At 45.1% G+C, this 21,778-nt stretch overlaps 1 protein-coding gene across 1 annotated transcript in view; it reads right to left on the bottom strand.

Annotated features, from left to right (window-relative positions):
* Window positions 1–428: 428 nt before the first annotated feature.
* LOC106601208 (glutamate receptor ionotropic, NMDA 2B) overlaps window positions 429–21,778 on the bottom strand; it is an 88,616-nt gene continuing 67,266 nt past the window's right edge. Inside the window, exons 8-16 of the mRNA XM_082971418.1 lie at window positions 21,503–21,711; window positions 20,537–20,708; window positions 18,339–18,492; window positions 17,920–18,045; window positions 16,830–17,059; window positions 16,426–16,586; window positions 15,223–15,410; window positions 13,030–13,268; window positions 429–8,343 (exon numbers count right to left, since the gene is read on the bottom strand). Of these exons, the coding sequence (XP_082827544.1) occupies window positions 6,016–8,343; window positions 13,030–13,268; window positions 15,223–15,410; window positions 16,426–16,586; window positions 16,830–17,059; window positions 17,920–18,045; window positions 18,339–18,492; window positions 20,537–20,708; window positions 21,503–21,711 (3,807 nt within the window). The 3' untranslated portion in view covers window positions 429–6,015. The remainder of the gene's footprint in view (window positions 8,344–13,029; window positions 13,269–15,222; window positions 15,411–16,425; window positions 16,587–16,829; window positions 17,060–17,919; window positions 18,046–18,338; window positions 18,493–20,536; window positions 20,709–21,502; window positions 21,712–21,778) is intronic.

Below are 21,778 nucleotides of genomic sequence, written 5' to 3'. Positions count from 1 at the left end.
CTCAAGGTACCATATGGCCCTGCTTCCTGGGCCGCCACCTCTCACCCACGGTCCTAGCTCCTTCTAACTCTGCCGAGCTGAGCTCCCAGACAGAGAGAGAGAGGAAGAGGAAGAGGAGAGGGAGGAGGAGGAGGGGAGACAGAGTGAGAGATGGGGTGTAAGGGAGACAGGGAGACTGCAGCCCTGTCCAGTAGACTGAGCAGACAGACTCAGTATGTCTTGCCAGTAAAAGCGATTGAACGTGAGAGACATACACAAGCAGGGAGCAAGGCAGAACTTTACTGGAACATAAATATATCAATATATCAGGGAAATGGAAAATGAAAGATTGAGGGGGTACAGGGGAGATGACAAATCTTTAAAATGACAGGAGGGAAAGAAAGAAAGAGAGGGAGGGAGGGGTACAGAGCACACAAGGGCAGAGAAACTCATCCCCAAATCTGTAAGACTTGGCATGTTTTAATTAATACTCAACACGTAATTTTTGTTCATCACGTACAAAGAGAAATAAGTCATATTTTAGCACTTATCATTGAAGATATCAGTATTATCCTTGTTGGAGGTACCATGATGATTTTTTGTGTGCAAATATCCAATGACTTTATTCATTTGTTATTGTGGGTAATTTAATCATTTCCATACAAAAAAAATGAAGGAATGAGTTTAAATGTTTTCTCCAATATTCATATTTACACAATCTGTACAATTCTTTATTTGTATATACTTTTCTGTTTATATAATGGTGTAAAAATGGTGTAACATTTCAAAGAAAGGGCCACAAAAGGAGAAAATAATGGCCTACAATAATATGTATACAGTTGATACTATTCATGTTACATTTCACCTACTCATGGTAAATTCAATCAGGATATTCAGCTGGGGTAAAGAAAGATCACAAACCTTGCCCTAAAACGCAGGCTGTCTGTACACACTCTCAGCAATTAATATTTTTTTATAAAATACATTTTGCAACAACCCCTTAACCAATGTTACCCACATTACTATAACATTTGTCATGTTATGAATCTTAATCATGAAGACAAAAGAAAATCAAACCGTTATACATGTTATATGCTCCAATAAACACACGACCACAACTGATCAACCATTCAAGCATACACACAAAAACACACACAGTGCACCACTTTCATTCAATCTACAAGAAATGAGAGCACAACAAAAAATGCATAAAGTTGCAATGTTAATCCTTGCAAAACCCATCAATATTCATAAGATTAACTTTTTCGTTAATTTGTCCAAAGCACTCAAGTGAGAATAGGCCTGTAACCAATCACTGTGTTCTCAATGTAATAATTGTAATACTATTACTATCAAAGTTTATATTGTTATACAAATTAAATAGTTCAAAAATTGTAAGTCCTTTTCATCAATATTATAATAAAAACACAATGAAACCAGTGTTGTTTATTCAACTTTGAAATGCAGGAATAAACCGTGGTTGTAGACGTAGTGGTGTTTGTTATCATATTAGATAAACGTGTTCCAGTTGGAGTATTCACCCAATAGCATCGGCCTGTTCTACAGTCCACTACCATGGCAGAGCATTTCCTTGCTTTGGCTGATGTGACATTGCATTTTGCTTCATATCCCATTTAAACAAATGTGTATGTGTACTGACATGCTTGTGCACAGAGTGTGACTGGGACCAAAAGGCCTTGGAGAAATAAACACTGCTTGCTGTTTCTCACTTGCTGGCCGTAGAGTAGTTGTGGTAAAGGGTATGACAGCCTGTATAAAGCAGTATCAATTTATTCCACCCTGTCCAATCAGTGAAAAAAACGGTTAAGACCAGTGTGCCATTTTCAAGAAGAGTTCCTGACCATCCATATCACAATGTAGGCCTGTACGTTTAAAGGGATTCTTACATTCAAGACTAATCAACACACCAGTAGATTCCAACACAAACACTCCAAGGGATCATGCAGTTTATTGCGATGAGTAAAATCAACATGAGGAGTTGCATAAAAAATATGCAGACCCAGACAGAGTGCAGTGAAAACACATCTTTCAATTTCCATTTTCAGAAAAAACCCTCTGGACATGAATGCATTTGAATGAGAAATGTCAAGCTAAAATGATCTCTCCCAAAAAGTTGGAAAATAAACTCATTGAAAGTTATTGAAACCAATAATGCTCAGACAAAAACTAGCAGATGAGTAAATAATGTCTTAGACAACATATATACCTCCTCACACATGCATACCAAACAGTTTGACACACAGTGGAGATCTGATCAAGGATAAATACATCACAAAGGATATCATTCTTTCTCTGACAAGAACCCAAATGAACATAATGATGTCAACTCATTACCTTGAATTACTTGATTCACCCTTCATTTCTAACCATCTGCACTTTATGTTTAGGTGACATGGATGCGAAACATTTCATCATTCTATAAAGGGTTGGAAAACTGCATTTCCATTTCAGATGGATTCTTCAATGTGATGAAGCTCACCACTTCCTTTTGACCCCATCTGCACCACCATCCTCTGTTAGTGTGAGAGCAACACTGGGAAATGTCCAATGTGTTGTGCCCAGTGCTACTGACACGTATCACTGAAGATATCAGTATTATCCTTATTAAAGATACACAGAATGAGGAGGAAGAGCCAGTCCTGCGTAGTGTAGACTCTATCGACACCAGTGCAATCGGCATCAGATCCCAGTTGAATAAAGGGCAACATAACACAAATTATCTTGCAGTCAATTACTTAATTAATGAGGATTGCTTAAATGAAGGATCACAATATACAGTCTCTATATGCAAAAGCCATCTACTGGTATGTATACATGTAATACTGTATTACATAAATGTATAGATAATTGTGTGTGTCCCGTAAAGCATGAAGAGTAGCCTATCTTAATTAAAAGAGAATCTAACACAATTCAAGGGAAACTTAGCAAAGACTCGTAAACTAAACCTTCCCCCTTATCACCAAACGTCTACACTAAATTATCTTCAATTTCCAACACTTTACTGAAATTAAGCAAAAGCATATTCTTAAAATAATAATTATATTTACTGGTGAACTTTTATAATTAAGTAAACATGAGATTTAAAGCAAATAAAAGGTTCAATCATATCACTTATCATTATTAATCATATTTGTCTTAACTATATTTTGCATATTTTTGTTTTTGTATTTTTATGTTTTTATTACCATTTGGTTTATTTCTTAAATTGTTGTAAAACATATTGAAAGTTACATCCTGACTGTCTGCCTACTGTACAAAGGGAAAAAAGCTTTTAAATATATTTACAGGGAAAAAGAGAACATACTAATGCTGACATTGATTGATAATAACTCTATTTTCTTTCTCACTCTCTCTTATTTCTTCCTCTTCTTTTCCATTGCTTCTTCAAACTTTCTGATATTGGACGACCATCCAAAACATGTGCAGATAAAAAGTCCAAAGATACCCATCCATTTGTGAAGTAATTCATGGGGGGTGTTGACTCCGTTTGATTTAAGGCTAACATGAAGGGTTTCATCTTAATAGTATGGAGAAAGAGGTGGGTACTGAATAAATGAATAGATTAGCAGCAGGTCTAGGAAAACAGCTGTTATCACTCAATCATTTCCCCTCCATCTCCCACCTCCATATTACAGAGGTGCAGTTTGATCATATTGGAAGTAGGAATGACTCGGCGCAATCTACTCCCTCAGCACCTTCAATCTCCATTCAGCACTGAAACACAATTTCCTGCAGCCCTTGAACACATGACACCTCATACTAATTGAAGACAAACCTTTAAATAACTGATAGGCTCGTACGCTGTACAATATCTTGTGTCATCAGTCAGTTTCATATGATAAGGCATGTATTTCTGAAAGTCTGAACCCAGGGGGGTGGAGGTTCAGTGCAATATAGAGGTCTCAGGTTAAAAGTACTGTCAACATCTGTCAAAGCATACAGCGTGAGCATTCCCAAGATATCCTCCGTCTAACTGCCTCAGTCTGAGGAGGAATGTCCCTTTTAGAGACATCCTCACGACTTACATTCAGCCTTTAATCAATACCATTACCATCTTCTTTGGGCAACAACATCTTTTAAGAGGATTTGAGTTAAATTTAGAATTACAGAGCATACGCCTATAATACACATGAAACACTCTGACTGACGTGAAGTAAAACTCCATTCACAATGCTTCTTCAATGTGTCTCATAAGCCCGTATGGACCTTCCTAACTTCAGAGCGTGAACGCAACGGCTTTTACGAGATAAGTGGTGTGTTAAAAAGTGAGCCTAGGAGGCTGCTGGCTGTTTTCTAAGAACCTGAATCCAAAAGGGTTGATCAAATGCTTGTTAGATGAGGCACAGCAGTCTGACAGTATATGTGGTGTTCTTTAGTATGGGTGTGTGGCAGGTTTATGAAGCACTTCCGATGGTATTGTAATGTCTGTGTAATAAATGTCCACATCAAGTTAAGTGTTAGTTATCAAATATGTTATTGTCTTGAAACACACCACAGTCTCTCAGTCTCACATCTGTAAATAATGACTTGGTTTCAGAGCAGCACGTTTTCCCTTCAAGACAAGTGGATATTGCACACATCTTAACACCGTGTTCAGTACGCATCATGCCGTTACACCACGCCCCCCTGCTGAGCTCTCTGGGGTACACATCATCTGGAGTCCTTTAAGGCCTTCAGTCAGTATCTTCAGCCATCTGCTTTATGACAAGAGATGTCTTTCACAGTTGTTGACCTGTTCAGAAACAGGGTGTGAAATCTCTTGAAACTTCAAACAAAGAAGAACCGTTCAGCACTGTGCAAATGATGTCTTCCAGATCTTTCCGTAACAATTTTAAAAACAGCAAATTAATGAATGAGCATGGACTGTATATCATTAAAACAAAAACAAGAGACCTAATGACTTTTCACTCAGTCCTTCAGGCTTGTTAGTTGAATTAGATAACAAGCTTCCTGCCACCATCGGGCAGACAAAGAAATAACAACAAATATTAAACAGTATTGAAATATCAAAGGAACATAAAACAAACTTAATGTCATAAGCACTTCATAATATCACTTTTGTTAATCACAATGTTAATAACATTATTGTTGTTTTACCCTGTTATTTCAGTAAGAATATCTTATTTCCATTTATGATTGAATTATCATAACAAACAAGAGTCAAAGGGAGGGAGCAGAAGGGAGCAGAGAGTGTAAGGGAGCAGAACAACTCACTTAGAAAAAGGTGCTATCTAGAACCTTAAAGGGTTCTTCGGCTGTCCCCATAAAATAACCTTTGAAGAATCTTTTTTGGTTACAGGTACAACCCTTTAGGTTCCAGGTAGAACCCTTCTGGGTTCCATGTAGAACCTGTTCTACAGAGGGTGGACCTGGAACCATAAAGGATTCTACCTGGAAACAAAAAGGGTTCTTCTATGGGGTCAGCCAAATAACCCTTTTGGAATCCTTTTCTCTAAGAGTGTAGAGGCGAAAAAGGAAGAGTTAGTGCACAGGGTAAACACGGCCAAACTCATTTTCGGCCTCAGAGCTATCATAAACATGAGTCATGACAACATCTCCTTTCTCTAATAACACTTGACCAGATGGACACTTCACTACTCACTCACATTCCCTTCTCATAATCACTCTGTAGGTGTGACTCTAAGCCATTTGGCTCAAACTTGTAATATCACATTCAGAGGTGTCAATTTTGTGTTCTTTTTGAGTGTGTTGATGGCAACGGCCAAATAAATAATAGAGTTAACATAACCCTACCCACGTGTCACCTCTTGAATTCATTGTTTTGTAACAAAATAACAGGGCATGAATGTCCCCATCTTTCCTTCTAACTCACCCTGCTCTCTTCTGTCGAACCTTTTCACCATTCTGTCGTTCATCTTCTCTTCCCTGACTGTTCTCCTTCCTTGTAACAAGTGTTGTGGTTGCAATGTGGACAGTGGTGCCCCATCATCCCTGACTTCCCAGCACTAATGCCATGCCTCCCTCCCTCCGTGCCTCCCCACCCAGTCTCCTCTCTCACACGTCTGACTCTATGCTGGAGAGTTTCTCGTACACGTGCCCGTTGCTGCCATTGAACGGACGCTGTATTGGCCCCACACCCAGCGTGGAGCCGTGGAGGTTCCCTCCCAGACACAGCTCCATAGGGAACCTGGGGGCCACGGTGGACATGACCCCAGCAGTGGCAGTCGCTGGCAAGAAAGACGTCACACCCACCGAGCCCCGGAAGTCACTTCGGCTGTTTTTGGGGGGCATCTGCTGCTGCTGCTGTTGCTTTTTCATGTAGTATTGTTTGGCGCCATGCAAGAGACACTGGTCGTCACCAAAGGTTGGAATAAAGGGGTTTTGGTTGACCCTATCCGGGTAGAGAGATTTGGATAAGGAGTAGGTTCCTCCTCCACCGCCTTCCATCATGGCTCTTTCTCTGTCCCTCATGTCCCTCTCCCCCACTGAGCGGCGGTGAAGGCCATCGCCACCTCGGAACAAGCCGAACGGCGACCCTGCTTCTTTGGCCATCTCACCACCGTAGAACAGGGGGTCTCTGTCTCGCTCCTTCTCCCTCTCTGAGCCTCCATGCCTCTCAAATATGTGGGCGAAGGGGCTAACACCCTCCATGTAGCGCTCCTTCTCTTTTAAGCTAACACTTCTGGGAGGAGGCAACATCCCGCCCATTCCTACACCCCCCATGCCCCCACCGCCCCCTCCTAGATCCCCCATGACCCCCCTGACTCCGACTGCCTCCTCTTTCTGAAGGTCTACGAAGGTGTCGCACGAGTGTTGCCGTCGGAGGGGCTTTCCAAAGCCGGCAGACTTCCTACGCTGGGCTTGAGATTGAGGTTGGGCGCCTCCACTTAACCCCACAGCTCCCATGCCTCCGCCTTTCCCACCCCCCATCTGTTCCAAGAGGTGGTTGTTGTCCTCACTGATGTCGTACAGGTTGCCTGTCTTTTTGCAGCCCTCGCAGCGCATGCAGGTGGCAGAGCTGGGACGGCTGTTCCCTCCACCGCCCGAGGATCCACAACTAACCCCTCCACCGTACCCACCTCCCCTCTCCCCCGCCCCGCTGCCATGCATCGACATCTGCTTTCCCCCTCCTCCGCTGGCACGGCAGTTACGACACTCCCAGTCTCCTCCTGCCAACCCCGCCCCTGATGTGCCTCCCCCACTCTTAGACTCTGATTTTTTGGGTTTATTTTGTTTCAGAAAGTCGTCCACTGACACCAAACTGGTGCAGTTCCCCCCGCCCCCTCCACCCCCCCCTCCAGGACCGTCTGTCAGATCAACATGTTCCCATTGGGGGACACCATCTTTGGGGCGGAACTGATCCAAATAGAAATCCCTCACACTCTCTTTGTCACGGAACAGGTAGGATGTGCTCCCTGCATTGCCCCCTCCTCCTCTCTTGCGTTCGGAGGCCAGTAGGGGCGGGGAGGAGGAGCGGTGGCCGTGGTAGTGGTGGTAGCCTGTGTGGTAGGGCTTTCTCCGGTAGCCCAGCTCAATCTCATCCAGCTCTCGTCTCGACTTGGCCGAGGCGGGCCTCTTTTTCAGGCTGTCGCGATACTGTTTACGCTTTTTAGCGTTGCCCTCCAGGTTCCCGTAGGTGACAGTGTGAGTGGAGATGTCTGAAACGTCTGAACGAATGTTTCCGTCATCCTCTCTGCCCCCTCCCCCACAGTACCTGTCGTGCCCGGGGATGTAACCTGAGCTGGAGGCCCCTCCCTTGAAAGAAAACTTTCCGTACAGGTCTGAAAGTCCCGATTTGAAGCCTGGCCCGGAGGGTGGGTTCTGACCGGCAATCAGGTCAAACTTACTCATGTTCCTGTGGGTCAGGGCAGAGCGTGGCTGGGTGGTGAAGATGGGTGCCACTCCTCCCCCTAAACTGTCACAGTCAAACATGCCCCCTTCCAGAGAGCTGTTGCTGCCCAGGCTGTGGGGTCTGTTAAGTGGCGGGCCGCTGAGCCCCAGGGCAGAGCCTCCGTGGTGGTGCAGGTAGTGGTCCTGGTACAGGTTGCTGTCCTTCAGGTGGAGGTTCCCGAACGTCCTCTCCACCTCGTTGATGTAGTCACTGAACATGTTATCCTCCGGCATGTACGGAGGCTTGCAGTCCGAGTGACCTGCCAGGCTGCGGCGGTGCTCGGAGATGTCGTAGACGGATGACTCACGACGGATGAAGTCCAGGGCGCTGTGAGGTGAGCCGTTAACCCCGGACAGGGAGGCCATGTTCTTAGCGGTTCGGAGCAGACGCAGGATGTTGGATTGGGTGTTGTTCATGGTGACCGATGGAGAGTCGAGAGCTGAGCTGCTCTTCTCCTCGATCTGAACCCCGTGGATGCAGCTGTAGATGCCCTGTGAGTGAAGAGGGTCATTAAGCAGCATTAGAGAGGGTAACGGAGAGTCAGAGGCAGAATAAAGGAGAACTAAAAATAGGGCTTCTAAGAGTAGACTGAGGAGAATGAGAGGGAAATTGAGACTGTTAAATAACACAGACATGTACATAGCCTACGCAACTGTTGAACATTAGACCGTGGAACATGCACTACACATAATATCTACATTTACTGGTCAAAAGTTTTAGAACACCTACTTATTCAAGTGTTTTTCTTAATGTTTTACTATTTCCTACATTGTAGAATAATAGTGAAGACATCAAAACTATGAAATAACACATATAGTAAAAGTAATAATAGTAAAAATAGTAATAGTAAAAATAAAGAAAAATCCTTGAATGAGTAGGTGTTCTAAAACTTTGGACCAGTAGTGTAAAAAGAGATGAGGAAAGAAGTGTCCACTTCTAGTACCTCTGGACTTGACTCCTTGTTTATTGTTTCTCCATTAAGTGGTAAAATACAGATTCACATGGACTGAATGCAATACATCTAACGTATTTCTACTGTATGTGGGTATATGAGACAGGAGAGCATGAGAATGTAGGAGAGAGGAGAGGATGGGGAGATGATTGATAATGACAGAGATGCAGTTAAGCCCTGTGGGTCTCAGTGGTCAATACCTTCAATCAATGTGATTAGAATTTGGCTGAACAATACCCCGTGGCAGTTAATAAATACCCCCGGCATCGACTGTAGACCGCCATGCAATAACATAAAACTCCAGAGAGAGGATGAGGCCATGAAACACTGACATAATGATGACAGAAAGACAAACCGTGCTATTTGCATCCTGTGATGTACAATACAATATTCAAATACAAATGGATGGAGAGTGGGGTGAACGAGGTGTGACAGATGGATGAGTGGGATCAAATCTATCTCACCCAATGATTTTTTTGTTATTTTGTCTGGGAAATGACAGCAGAGGTAATAGGACCCTTTGGCCGCCATTAAAGGTCAAAGGTGTACTGGTAAATGGCAATGATTGCTTAACAGGGTAATTTTCATGTCATCTGTCCTCTCTCTCAGCCTTGATGCCATGACAACCATGATGCCAACTTTATTCCTTGTCAACTCTTTCATCACGTTTGACATCTCCCTCTTTTAACTATTAGTCATTGGTTGTCTCTGTGGTACTGTATCTCTCTTACTCCTCCTTCTGCCTCTTTGTTTCATCAATGTGCCCTCCATTGCTCCGTTTTGATGTGGCCATGAGCCTGCCATACCACCATTCTCCCCAGTGGCGTGTAATAAAACAATTGAACAAGATAAAATATATAATTATGTATTTTTTGTCTCACTGTGTTTTCATAATTTTCCTTCAATTCGCAAGAGGCTGAATGTATCTCACCGGAGAAAGCATCCGAGCGAGCGAAACAGCGCACCCTCTGTCTCTGTATGTGTAGGTCATATACAGTATCTGATGCTGTCTGGTCATAAAGAGTATGACATTGTTGCCGCCCTTAGCATTGAATGCAAGGGAAGCCAGTGAGCATTTTTCATCCCTTGATAATAAAAAAAACATATAAAATAATAGCCAATCAGTGTTGAGGTTAACTGAGTGAGCTCAACTGTGAATGGTCATGGGGCACCAAAACAAAGTGTCAAGGGAAGCCAGTTTGGATTTGGCTTCACTCCAATCACATCGCATCAAGAGAAATACGTCATTGACAGAAACAACTTGAATTGTTGCATCTCATTGTGTTGTTGTCCTCCGATGGCTAGCTAGCTAGCTAAAATTGTCGCTTTTCTAAACTAGCCATGGATGGAGATATGGATTTGGACTTGTTGGTTTTACTTAATCTCCGTACTGGACAATGAATATACAATGATTCTGATCCAATCATAAATTCATACATTGTTGTGTCCCTGAACTGAGAGGATGAGAGTTCAATATGTAGGTTGTAGCTAGATGTAGAAGGCTAATGTTAACTAGCTAACATTGCCCATGAAAGGAAGTTGGGCTAGCGAGCAAGCATTTTAGCCAGATAGCGTAGGACAACAAAAACTAAAAGTGTGTACTGTACGTCATAGACTGTTTCGTCAACATAAAAGAGAGGAGGATGGCATTGGCGTTTCTCTACACACACACAAATCTGAATTGTGGACAGCCACATCATATTTAGCTTATGTTGATTGGACTAAATTGTTTTGGGTATCTTTTAGTTGTCACTGTATTAGACTAAGCATAGGTGAGTTGATGATGTTGAAATGGTGCTGGAATAGTGGAGGCAGCTCCTGTTTTCTTTGCGACTTGCGGTAACTCTACGTGGTTTTAAATCAATAGTTGTTTAGTAGTCTGAAAATGGCGGAAACATCAACTTGCTTGACCATGCTATAGGTCATGTAACTGATTGTTACATTCAATATGTTTTGTGGACTTCACCGACAGATGTTGCTCTCCGGTTTTGTGATGAAACAAAGGTTTGGTTGAATATTTTCTGCCACTGTCTCTTCTTATTGTCTCAGTTTAGGCCTATATATCACAGTGTCAAGGCATATGAACTAACAGGTTATAGAGCAAGCAATGCAATTATCACAACACATAGGTTGTAATATGGCTTTTTTTCTGGCTTGGCTTCCCCAGTGATTTTACCCACACGCCGCTACTGACTCTCCCATATTCTCTGTGACATGCTGTCCTTGTGTTTACTCAACCCTCAACCCTTGGCAATGTTAGATGACATCATGTGTGCTCCGTTTGAGCGGTTTGCAGAGATGAATAAACAAAACAACAGAATGTCTTAGCATCATCAATGGTGCTTCATACTCAACTGAGATACTCCACATGCCCACATAAAGTAAACATTCACAGACTGTCTCTGGGATTATTGGGGCAGGGACGTGTGAATGGTAATAGCTCTGGCCTGAGTGTTAGAAATGCAAAGTCATGGAGGCACCTACAATTTATAACTGATTACAGAGTGTACATGTGGTTTCAAATTCAAAGATTCGCTAGCTGCCCTGTCCTTGAGTAGCCTATATGTGGCTTTATGCAAATAATACTACCATGTGACCATTTGAAGATGCATCGATTAGGCTTAATATATTTACAGTACTTATCTAAACTCTTAGCTAAAGTCATTAGATGGTTTCTTAAATCGATGTCATGAATTAGTTAGTGAATTAGTTACAGTGTTGCAGGTGTAAGAGGAATACCTTTGCTAACGAAGCCCTGCTTACTGTTTTTCACCAGCGCAGAGGGGGGAAACTGTCACCAACAAGGGCTTGGACACTAGACTCCGATCAGGCATGACAGATTTCTCATTCTTACAGTGCTGAGCTTAAATGTTAATTGCGGTAATAATAATACAGTTTATTGGATTACGCTGTGAAATTAAGAAACAGAATCAATCCAGTGGCACAGGGAAAGGGGCGTCAATGGAAATATCAAACTAAATGAGAATGAACCAATGTGAAGCCTTACCCCAGGATTGTGAAAAGCTAATCAACCATCATTTCCCTCGTTGTTTAATTATCCCTTGAAAATCTATTATGTGGCGATGAATTCTAATAAATAAACATATTGTAGGTTGTTTCCTCTGAATATTTTGGAGGTGCTATATAGAACCTAAAAGTGTCCTTTGGCTGTCCCCATAGGAGAACCCTTTGAAGAACACTTTTCGGTTCCAGGTAGAACCTTTGTGAGTTCCATAGAACCCAAAAGAGTTCTACCTGGAGCCAAAAAAGGGTTCTGACTGGAACTAAAAAGGGTTCTCCCCTATGGGGACAGCCAAAGAAGCATTCTGGAACAGTTTTTGATTGAACTGTATTCAAAGGTCACATCCAGATACCATCACAACAACTAGGAAATAATATCACGAATACATGTCATAATGGAACCTCATTAATTCTCCTCATTCTCATCCTCATACAAACGCTAATGGTATAATCATCAACGCTTACTGACCAATCTGTCTTTGGAATGAGAAGCCAACTGTCATGGATACACACCCAAACAACACACTGACAAACACACACTAAAATTGACACTATAACACTAGACACAAAATAATCCACAGTTTTTCCTCTGCCCTGGTATTCAAATGAAAAGAACATTGTATTGTGTGGCACTGTCGTAAATGAGCCACGTGGTTAACCCCAAGCGTTTCACCTTGGTGAGTTACAGTGGAGCCATGTCAAAACAGTTGGACTAGAAATCAAATACCTCGGGGTGACTTTGCTCCCAGGAGGACTAGTAATCTACCCTTATTTCTCCGGCCAAGTGAACAATTGATTTTGGCTCAATATTTTGTAAATATTTACCCCGGATGTGAAATGGGCATTAGCATCAAAACGAAAGAAGAAAGCTGTCTGTGTTCAAACTAAACTCAGAGTTTGGCATTGGTTGGCCACTGGGGACATAAACTACATGCTGATTTCTGCTATCAGTGCCTATAAGCCTCAACTTGACCAGGTTTCCTTATGGACTACCTTTTCAAAGTATAAAGCGCTCTCATTTACTGGGTATTAGAGACAGTAAAGTTGATGATGTGAGGTTGATGATGAAGGTCATAACTCTAAAAAGATGCCAAAGGGTGCTGATGCAGATCACAGGACCACAGGAAGAAAACCTAAGTGAAGAACAGCCATGTATGAGTGTGTGCAGACAGTTACTATGGGTGTCTGAGGTGGACTGGCTCACCCTGCTGATGGAGAAGACGAAGCCTGGCTTGCCCGTGCAGTAGCCCATGAAGCAGAAGCGCAGTTGCCAGTAAAAGGCATGCTCGGCGATGAAGGTGATGAGCGACAGAGCCATGGCCGCCCCCAGCATGTAGAAGACGCCGGCCATGTTGTCCACGTCCAGCTGGCTGCTCATCACCTCGTTCTTCTCATGGTGGCAGATCCCTGTCAGCCACATGGCCTCCAGCTCCTCCATGTCACCTGGAGAGAGGGACAGGATGGAGGGAGGAGTCAAGGAAGAGTGGGGACGGGAAGAGGAGGGAGAGTGAGGACAGGCGGATGGAGGGAGGGGACCGGGTATGGAGAAGGACGGAGGAGTGGAGGGAGAGAAAGGAGGGAGTAGGAGAAGGGTGTGGAGAAAGGAGGACATGATGTAGCAAGAGGATAAATATTGGAACGGGAGATTGATGCAAAGTGAGCAGAGAAAAGGTATAGGGATGAGGAGTAGGGAAAGACAATTGAAAATACAGGTCTGAAAATGATACCTAAAACTGTAGAGGACAAACACGTAAAGGCTAATGCATGCAAGCCTTGGGTGGCAATTTAATGAATACAGTTTTACAATACATCTCAGTTTTCTTATTCATGACAGCACACTTCAGATTCAGCAAATAGACCCATGTGTGCGCATGACTATATGGAAATATCAGTGTGCGTGCATGATGTGTGTGTGTCCACATGTCCAGCCATGTCCCAGAGTCTCTCTGACTCTTTGTGGGTCACCTTGTGTAACATCAGCAGCAGTTAGTTCTGGCGGACCGTCCGTGGCAGGACTGGTGTTACTTAACTAAGCATACATTCAGATGGCTGTGCACGTCAGCAGAGCTCTCGCATGGCACCACTGGCCCCTGAGCATCAACACACACACACACACACACACACACACACACACACACACACACACACACACACACACACACACACACACACACACACACACACACACACACACACACACACACACACACACACACACACACACACACACACAGATAATCGAACTCAGGGCCCACTGCCTGCTGTGCCTGCATGGCTCCTGGATGACAAGGGCGACTGGTGTGAGAGATGGGGCTCAGTGGCGTCTGTGAGACCAGAGCTCCCTGGGACCCTTGGCATTCTCCTATGTTCTAAGTGACTGTCTGCGAGTCTCATCATCAAACCAGCCAGGACCCCGTCTGCACCCGTCAAAGGCCCCTGGTCTTTCAGCGCATGAGGATCGCTTTCTCAATCTAGGTCACACTGAAAGGAGTGCATGTTGGGGCGTGTCAATGTGACATTGAGGGCCACTTGCTAAGTTTTGGCTGGCTGTACACAGGGGACGGCACCCGATGATGACCCATATTCACACATTCATACATGAGAAAATCTACAAGAAACTGTATACTATACACACACACAATAACATATTGTCACCGATCCCTAAATACAAAAAACCCACTCCTTATCCAAAGCTTATAAACAGTCCTGCCACTTAAAACACACCTGTACATTCAGTAGACAGACACAGAGACCTACACACACAGTCTTCGTAGGGCTGACCCGCATTCACACACACCCCTTGTCTACAGAGAAACAGAGACCTACACACACACACAGTCTTCGCAGGGCTGACCCACATTCACACACACCCCTTGTCCACAGAGTGTAGAATACACCAGCAGCTTTACTGGCACCTCTAACTAGGACACTATAGTGGGGCCTGGAGGGGCCTTGGACCAGGATCCTCAAGACAGGCTGGAACACACCCAGATAAAGTGGCTTCAGCCCAGACAAGCTGTAGAGAGAAAAACAACTTCTATATGGCTTCGAATGCAGCTCTGACTGATGCTCAATCAAGGTGGGACACAGTCTTACTATACACACTATAACATACATAGACAATACCTGTAGGATTGTGTGTTCTATATTTTAGCCAGTCGGCAAGTATGCCAAAAGTATACAGTCAGCTACAATTCCATGGGGAAACATTACGACAGCACACTCTCAAATAATTTTATTGCATTTCTCTTCAGAGGAAGGCAAGTAATCTGACCGGAAAAACTTGGCTGTTTTCCATCAAAGAACACCATTAAAACCCTCAGTAAAATGGCACGACTCCCTAGCTGAAATACATGAAGTCAAACTGTATGTAATTCTAACTGAGCGCCGATCTCACCGTCTCCAAAGAGCTGAAGGATGGCCAGGTCGACGTGTCTCTTCCAGCCAGACTCCTTCTGGATGGCGATGCCGTAGCCCGTGGAGGCAAACACTTTCCCACTGCCAATGGTCACCAGCTTACAGCCCTCGTCCCTTCCGGCCATGTAGTTCAGCACTGCTGCGTCGTAGATGAAGGCGTCCAGTTTACTAATGAGAGAATTTACAGTAATCACTTCTGGCCTAGCTTTACACTGTAACTACTCATCCCAGTTAACCTGCTAAGTGGCCCTAATGTTGTGATAAGGATAATAGACTTCTGCCTGCTTTGCCAAGGGCTACAGTTGTCACATACTGTATAATGGTAGACAGTGTTGTGCTGGGAAATGAATAAAACCAGAGCTTTTAATGAGAAACAAGGAGAATAATTAAACTAAGATATTCAAAAAATACATAGAAGAAAATAGAATACATGTTCCCCTATTCCCCCAGTCTAAGGCCCCATTCCCCCATTCCCCCAGTCCAAGGCCCCATTCCCCCATTCCCCCAGTCCAAGGCCCCATTCCCCCATCCCCCCAGTCCAAGGCCCTATTTTAAGGCCCAATTCCCCCATCCCCCCAGTCCAGGGCCCTATTTTAAGGCCCCATTCCCCCATTCCCCTAGTTTAAGGCCCCATTCCCCTTATTCCCCAAGTCTAAGGCCCCATTCCCCTTATTCCCCCAGTCTAAGGCCCTATTCCCCCATCCCCCCAGTCCAAGGCCCTATTGTAAGGCCCCATTCCCCCATTCCCCTAGTTTAAGGCCCCATTCCCATTATTCCCCCAGTCTAAGGCCCCATTCCCCTTATTCCCCCAGTCTAAGGCTCCATTCCCCTTATTCCCCCAGTCTAAGGCCCTATTCCCCCATCCCCCCCAGTCTAAGGCCCCATTCCCCTTATTCCCCCAGTCTAAGGCCCCATTCCCCCATTCCCCTAGTTTAAGGCCCCATTCTAAGGCCCCATTCCCCCATTCCCCCAGTCTGAGGCCCCATTCTAAGGCCTCATTCCCCCAGTCTGAGGCCCCATTCCCACTCCTCACCCGGTCTAACGCCCCATTCCACCTGCTCACCCAGTCTAAGGCTCTGTTCCCCCTCCTCACCCAGTCTAAGGCCATGTTCTCCCTCCTTACCCAGTCTAAGGCCCTGTTCTCCCTCCTTACCCAGTCGAAGACCCCATTCCCCCTGCTCACCCAGTCTTCAGACCATAGAGGGCCTCGTCCACATTCTTCTGGTGGAACTTGATCATGTAGCCATGCATCTCCTTGTAGTTGTTCTTGATGTTCCTTTCCGTGCTGCCGTTAGGGACCGTCCCAAACCGGAACGGAGGGGAGAAGTCATTGGGTCTCTGGAACTGAGGGGAGGAGATAGGGAGAGTGAGAGAGAGAGAGACGGAGCGAGAGAGATGAGATAAGAGGTGTAGAAATAATGATGGCGTGAGGAAATTGGTGACAGGCAGAGGACAGAGTGAGAGATAGAAATCAAGGGAATCAAGGAAAGATGGACAGTGAGATGGAATGGAGGTGAGATAAGGAGAGGAGAGAGATAGTAAGAAAGAGCGAGTAAAGGACTAATGAAGTTTAATGACAGGCCTTACCTTCTTGTCGCTGAGTCCAGACACCTGGTCCACATACTCCTCCTGGATCATGAAGGCTGCCAGGTTGGCAGTGTAGGAGGCCAGGAAGATGACAGCGAAGAAGGCCCACACCGACACCATGATCTTACTGGTCCAACCCTTGGGGTTCTGCACTGGGACAGAGTTGTTGAAGACCAGACCCCATAGCAGCCAGATGGCCTTGCCGATGGTGAAGGAGGGTCCTCCAGGCTCTGATGGAGAGACAGGTAGTGATCACAATGAGCAATGGTCTCAGGGAGGCGTCTCAGTGTTGTAGTTATGTTGTGGTTAGCTGTAGGATCATGAAGCACAATGTGGCTAGGGAAGCTGGAGAACATGACTGATTGGACCACGGTGCTGTGTCATTCTGATAAACACCTGGGTAAGTGTGTTGTAGTGCAGATGAGGCTTTAGTCCACTACTAAGTATGCCTATTGTTGTTGAATATGTGTGCTGTGGTTCTGTCACTACCACACAAGATTGAATCCATCATGATAATACTTTTTGGCACAGTTGTATTTACTGTTCTGTAAGTAGCCACCCTGAGTATCAGTAGTTGGAATCCAACATTTGATCCAATTCGCACAAACACTGAATTCCCAAGACTACTGTATGACCAGCTAACAATAGCACTCCTACAACGCTTTAGGAAAGAGGGTCTTATTCTCCAGAACATGAAGGATGAGAGAGATTAAAAAAAGATATGGTCTCTAAATATAGTCCCGTCATGAATAGGATGGAGAGGCATTGATTATTTCTTTTAAGCTGGGAGATGTAATAAAAACGGGCCCATCCCTGTCAGGCCTGACATGTGATTCCTGAGAATATGGAAATGAATGCAAAACACAGGGCCCACATTAAAATACATGAAAATCCAGGGAAGTGTGTGTGTGTGAGAGAGAGAGAGAGAGAGAGAGAGAGAGAGAGAGAGAGAGAGAGAGAGAGAGAGAGAGAGAGAGAACGAGTGAGAGAATGAGGAAGAGAAAGAGAAAAATATGTATGTGTGTGTGCATGCGCGTGTGTGCATTTGTGAGAGAGATGTTCATGCCGGTGTGGAGCCAGACCCTCTCACCTCTACCGTCAGCCAGACAGCGGTTGTAGCCCACAGGGCTGAGGTACTCAAACACAAACACAGCAATCGCCGACACCAGCAGCAGCATCACGAACATCATCACCCACACATCAGCACTGAAGGGCTCTGAGAGAGAGGCAGAGAGAGAGAAAGGCCAATGGAGGGAGGGCGAGAGAGAGAAAAATATGCAAATGAAGAGTATACCGAGAAACAAAAAGTGAGTGAGATAGAGGCGAGGGAGAGGAAGTGAGAGAGAGAGAGTGGGAGTAGGAAAGAAAAGATTGGAGGGGAATGAGACAGACAGAAAGAGAGAGCGTTAAGCACATTATAATTCAGTCTCAGTACACACTGGACGGAACATTTGGGTGATACTGTAAAGTTGGCAGCGTTGGCAGAGTCTGTTTGTGGGTCACACTCACCGAGGAAGGCAGAGGGCGAGACGGTGCCGTTGCTACGGGATACCATGACGCTGATGCCTGTCTCGATGAAGGGCACCGAGAAGTCAATGACCTCTGACCTCTCCTTGTTGATGGTGAGGGAGCCCACCGCCATGTGGGCCTTCTTCGTCTCCACCTGAGAGAGAGAGGTAGGGAGACAGGGAGAAACAGTAGGGAGAGAGGGAGTGAGAGAGAAAGAGAAAGGGAAAGGTCAATGAGAGACAGTTTCTACACATCAAGAACAGTCAAAGTGGAGACTTGTGATCCACAGTGCGGGAGGGGAAGGAGAGAGAAACAGAACGAGGGAGGGGAGGCAGAACAGACAGAATGAGGGAGGGAGAGAGACAGAACGAGGGAGGGAGAAAGACAGAACGAGGGAGGGAGAGACAGACAGAATGAAGGAGGGAGAAAGAGAACGAGGGAGGAGAGGGAGAGACAGACAGAACGAGGGAGGGAGAGAGAGAACGAGGGTGGGAGGGAGAAACAGACATGAACGAGGTAGGGAGAGAGAGAATGAGGGGGAGGGGGAGACAGACAGAACGAGGGAGGGAGAATTGGGTTACCACAGTGGGTCACGGCAGCTTGAAATAGCCACCCCATTGCCATTGCCTCCTCCTTCCTCTCCTCCCTGCTTTCCATCCCTCCCTTAGTGCCCCTCCATCTCTACAGGTATATTTAGCCCTAAATACCTGGGCCCTACAGCACCGGGGTAAATTGGGACAGAACTGACGGAGTTAATAAGGTGTGAATGTGAATGACAGAGGGAGGGAAAGAGAAGGGGAATGAGACTTTTTCCTTTACCTGTGGTCTGTAGGTTTGCGTGCCAAGGATTTGTTTGTGTTAGTGTGTGTGTCCCCAGGGGGAGCAAGTCTGTCCAGCAGTGTACCCACTTCCTCTCTCTTTCCGTATTCTCCCTCCCACGGCTTGTACTCTCTCCGTTATGAAAGTGACCTATGTGGGTGGTACTGAGAATGAGCGAGCGAGCGAGAATTCTTGCGTGTGTGTTCTGTGTTCACGTCTGTCGATGTTTGAAGCCAAACTCATGTAATCAAGAGTTTTGCCTCAAATATTTTGGATGATGAGGATTAATGACTGCCTTCCCTCCATCAATGCAGACACCGGTGAGCTAAATGAAGTCAGCACAAAATGGAGAGGAGGAACCAACTTTATCCCTGCAGTGACTTCTTTCTCTCTTTTATGCACAGCTCTGGTACATTGTGTAAGTCAAGAGGCATCTATGTGATCCATACGGTCGTCGTGTGCAGATCTGGGGTCATTAAGAGTGTGAGATACGTCCTCTGAGCGGCGCTGGGACGGACGCTTAACTCCATTAACACTCCTCTTCTAGGTGGAATAGAGACGGTACACCAGCGTCCTTTTAGTCCACATGAAACACACCCCTTTATAACAGGTGACCGTTCTGGGCTTGGAGGCCCAGTATCCATATTGAATCTAAGTGGCTTTGAATAAGAGAGTCTGCTAAATGGCTGAAATGTATAATGTCAATGTGGATTATACTGTAGTAGGACAGTGGATATGTAGTCCTGTCTATGACAGTGGAAGGTTATTCCAACCAGAACATCCCCTGCTACAGTAAACTTACACTATGTATTTCTACCCACAGGGCTGTTACTAAGGTGAGGGGCAACACTAGAACTGTCCTGAAGTTAGAACAAAGTTGTAAACTAAAAACTCTGCTACTCTCTGCCTCAGTGCAGCTGCTGCTACCGCTGTATATTACAACTGACAACAACCTTACCTTGGGACCAATGTCGATTACACAACATCTTCATAACACACACTGGACTTTCATGGTAGACTGCTCTTTACCCTTCAGTGAGGTACTTAACCTGGCTGACATTAGCTAATGCCCAAATGAACAAACTGGTGACATGGAAGTGGAAGAGGAACGTCTGTCTATAAGTCACTCAGAATGAGTTTTCCTTCCAGGTAGCTCCAAGTTAATAACAGAGGGCATGATTCCTGTTGGGATAGCCACTGACACAGATACAGACACAGATACAGACACAGACACTGGCAGACAAACAGAGACAGACAAACATAAGATACAGTAGACAGATTGATACCTGCAGACTGCTAAACAGACAGACTGACACAGGTAGCTAACCCCCAAGACACCATCATACACAGACAGACTAGCTGCAGCTCCGCAGGCCCACCTCTCCCACCATGCCGTTCCAGGTGCCGTTGATCTTCTTGCCGTGTTTTCCATTGGTCACCAGGTAGAGGTCGTAGGTGAACTTGACGTGCTTGGCGATCTTCTTCAGGATGTCGATGCAGAAACCCTTACAGCAGCGCTTGATATAGATCCCAGAATCTATGGTTTTATTTCTAAGAGAGAGAGAGAGAAAGAGAGAGAGGGAAAGAGCGAGGGAGGAGGAGAGCGGCAGAGAAAGGAGAAAAGCATGCAGAGAATTAGGGTAGCATAAAATGGAGGACAGGAAGCGAGAAAACAACGGGACAGAAGAGGGGGAGATATCGTAGGGGAAAGTGCAACAGGAATAGACAGACTGAGCGAACGTAAAAAAAGATGTAAAAGGTGAGAGGGAGAACAATAGGGCTTATTAACACCGGGCATTCATACATCTCCAGGCGGCAGGCAAAGATATTTTTCCCATGCTGAACAACGTATGGTTAGACAGAGATTAGACAGAGGGAGACATTATCAGCATGCTTAAAGCGTTCCGCTTTCTAGAGACTTTAACAGAGCTCTTCCTACCCCGCGAGCCTGGATTTGGATAGCATCACGGCCATGTTGCCACGGCAGAGTGAGACAGGGTGGAGAGAGGAACATATTGAGACACAGGACAGGACGTACCCACACAGTTAGAGGCTTAATACAACTCAGTACAGATGTAGAGATACTGGAGGCAGATGGCAGATACTCATAAAGTACTGTAAGAATGGAGTTTGAGGGTCTAAAGGCTTTTATGGTGGATACTGTGGGACACTATAAGGGGCATAACTAGAATTATTATACAGCTTAAAATTATAGACTTGGAAACTGCTTTGACATCAATACTTTACATTATAGTTGAACACGTTGTGGAATTGTGAGAATTTCTGTGGTATTATACACATTACAGTAGTATTAAGGATATACATTGTGAGAGTTTTCCCCTCACATTGTTTGGAGCTGTCTCCTGCAGGGCACAGTGTTCCTCATACACGTGCCACTGAGGGGGTCCACGTCCTCCACGATGACGAACGGAGCCTCCTCCAGCGTGACGATGGAAAGGTGGTCGTCCTCCCGGCTCTCTGCCCCTGAGTAGATCTCAAAGCGAGGCCAGACGTGGTACTTCATGGACAGGGAGCCATTCTCCCACTTCCCCACCTGAGACAGTAAGCAAACACACTCCATAAGGCTGGCTTCTGTCTTCACATTGGAATTCGGGTTTGGA

Source organism: Salmo salar, chromosome 03, assembly GCF_965601325.2.
Source record: "Salmo salar chromosome 03, fSalSal1, whole genome shotgun sequence".
NCBI lineage: Eukaryota > Metazoa > Chordata > Actinopteri > Salmoniformes > Salmonidae > Salmo > Salmo salar.
Note: the sequence above shows the minus strand (reverse complement) of the source record. Positions and strands in the feature narration are given on the sequence as shown.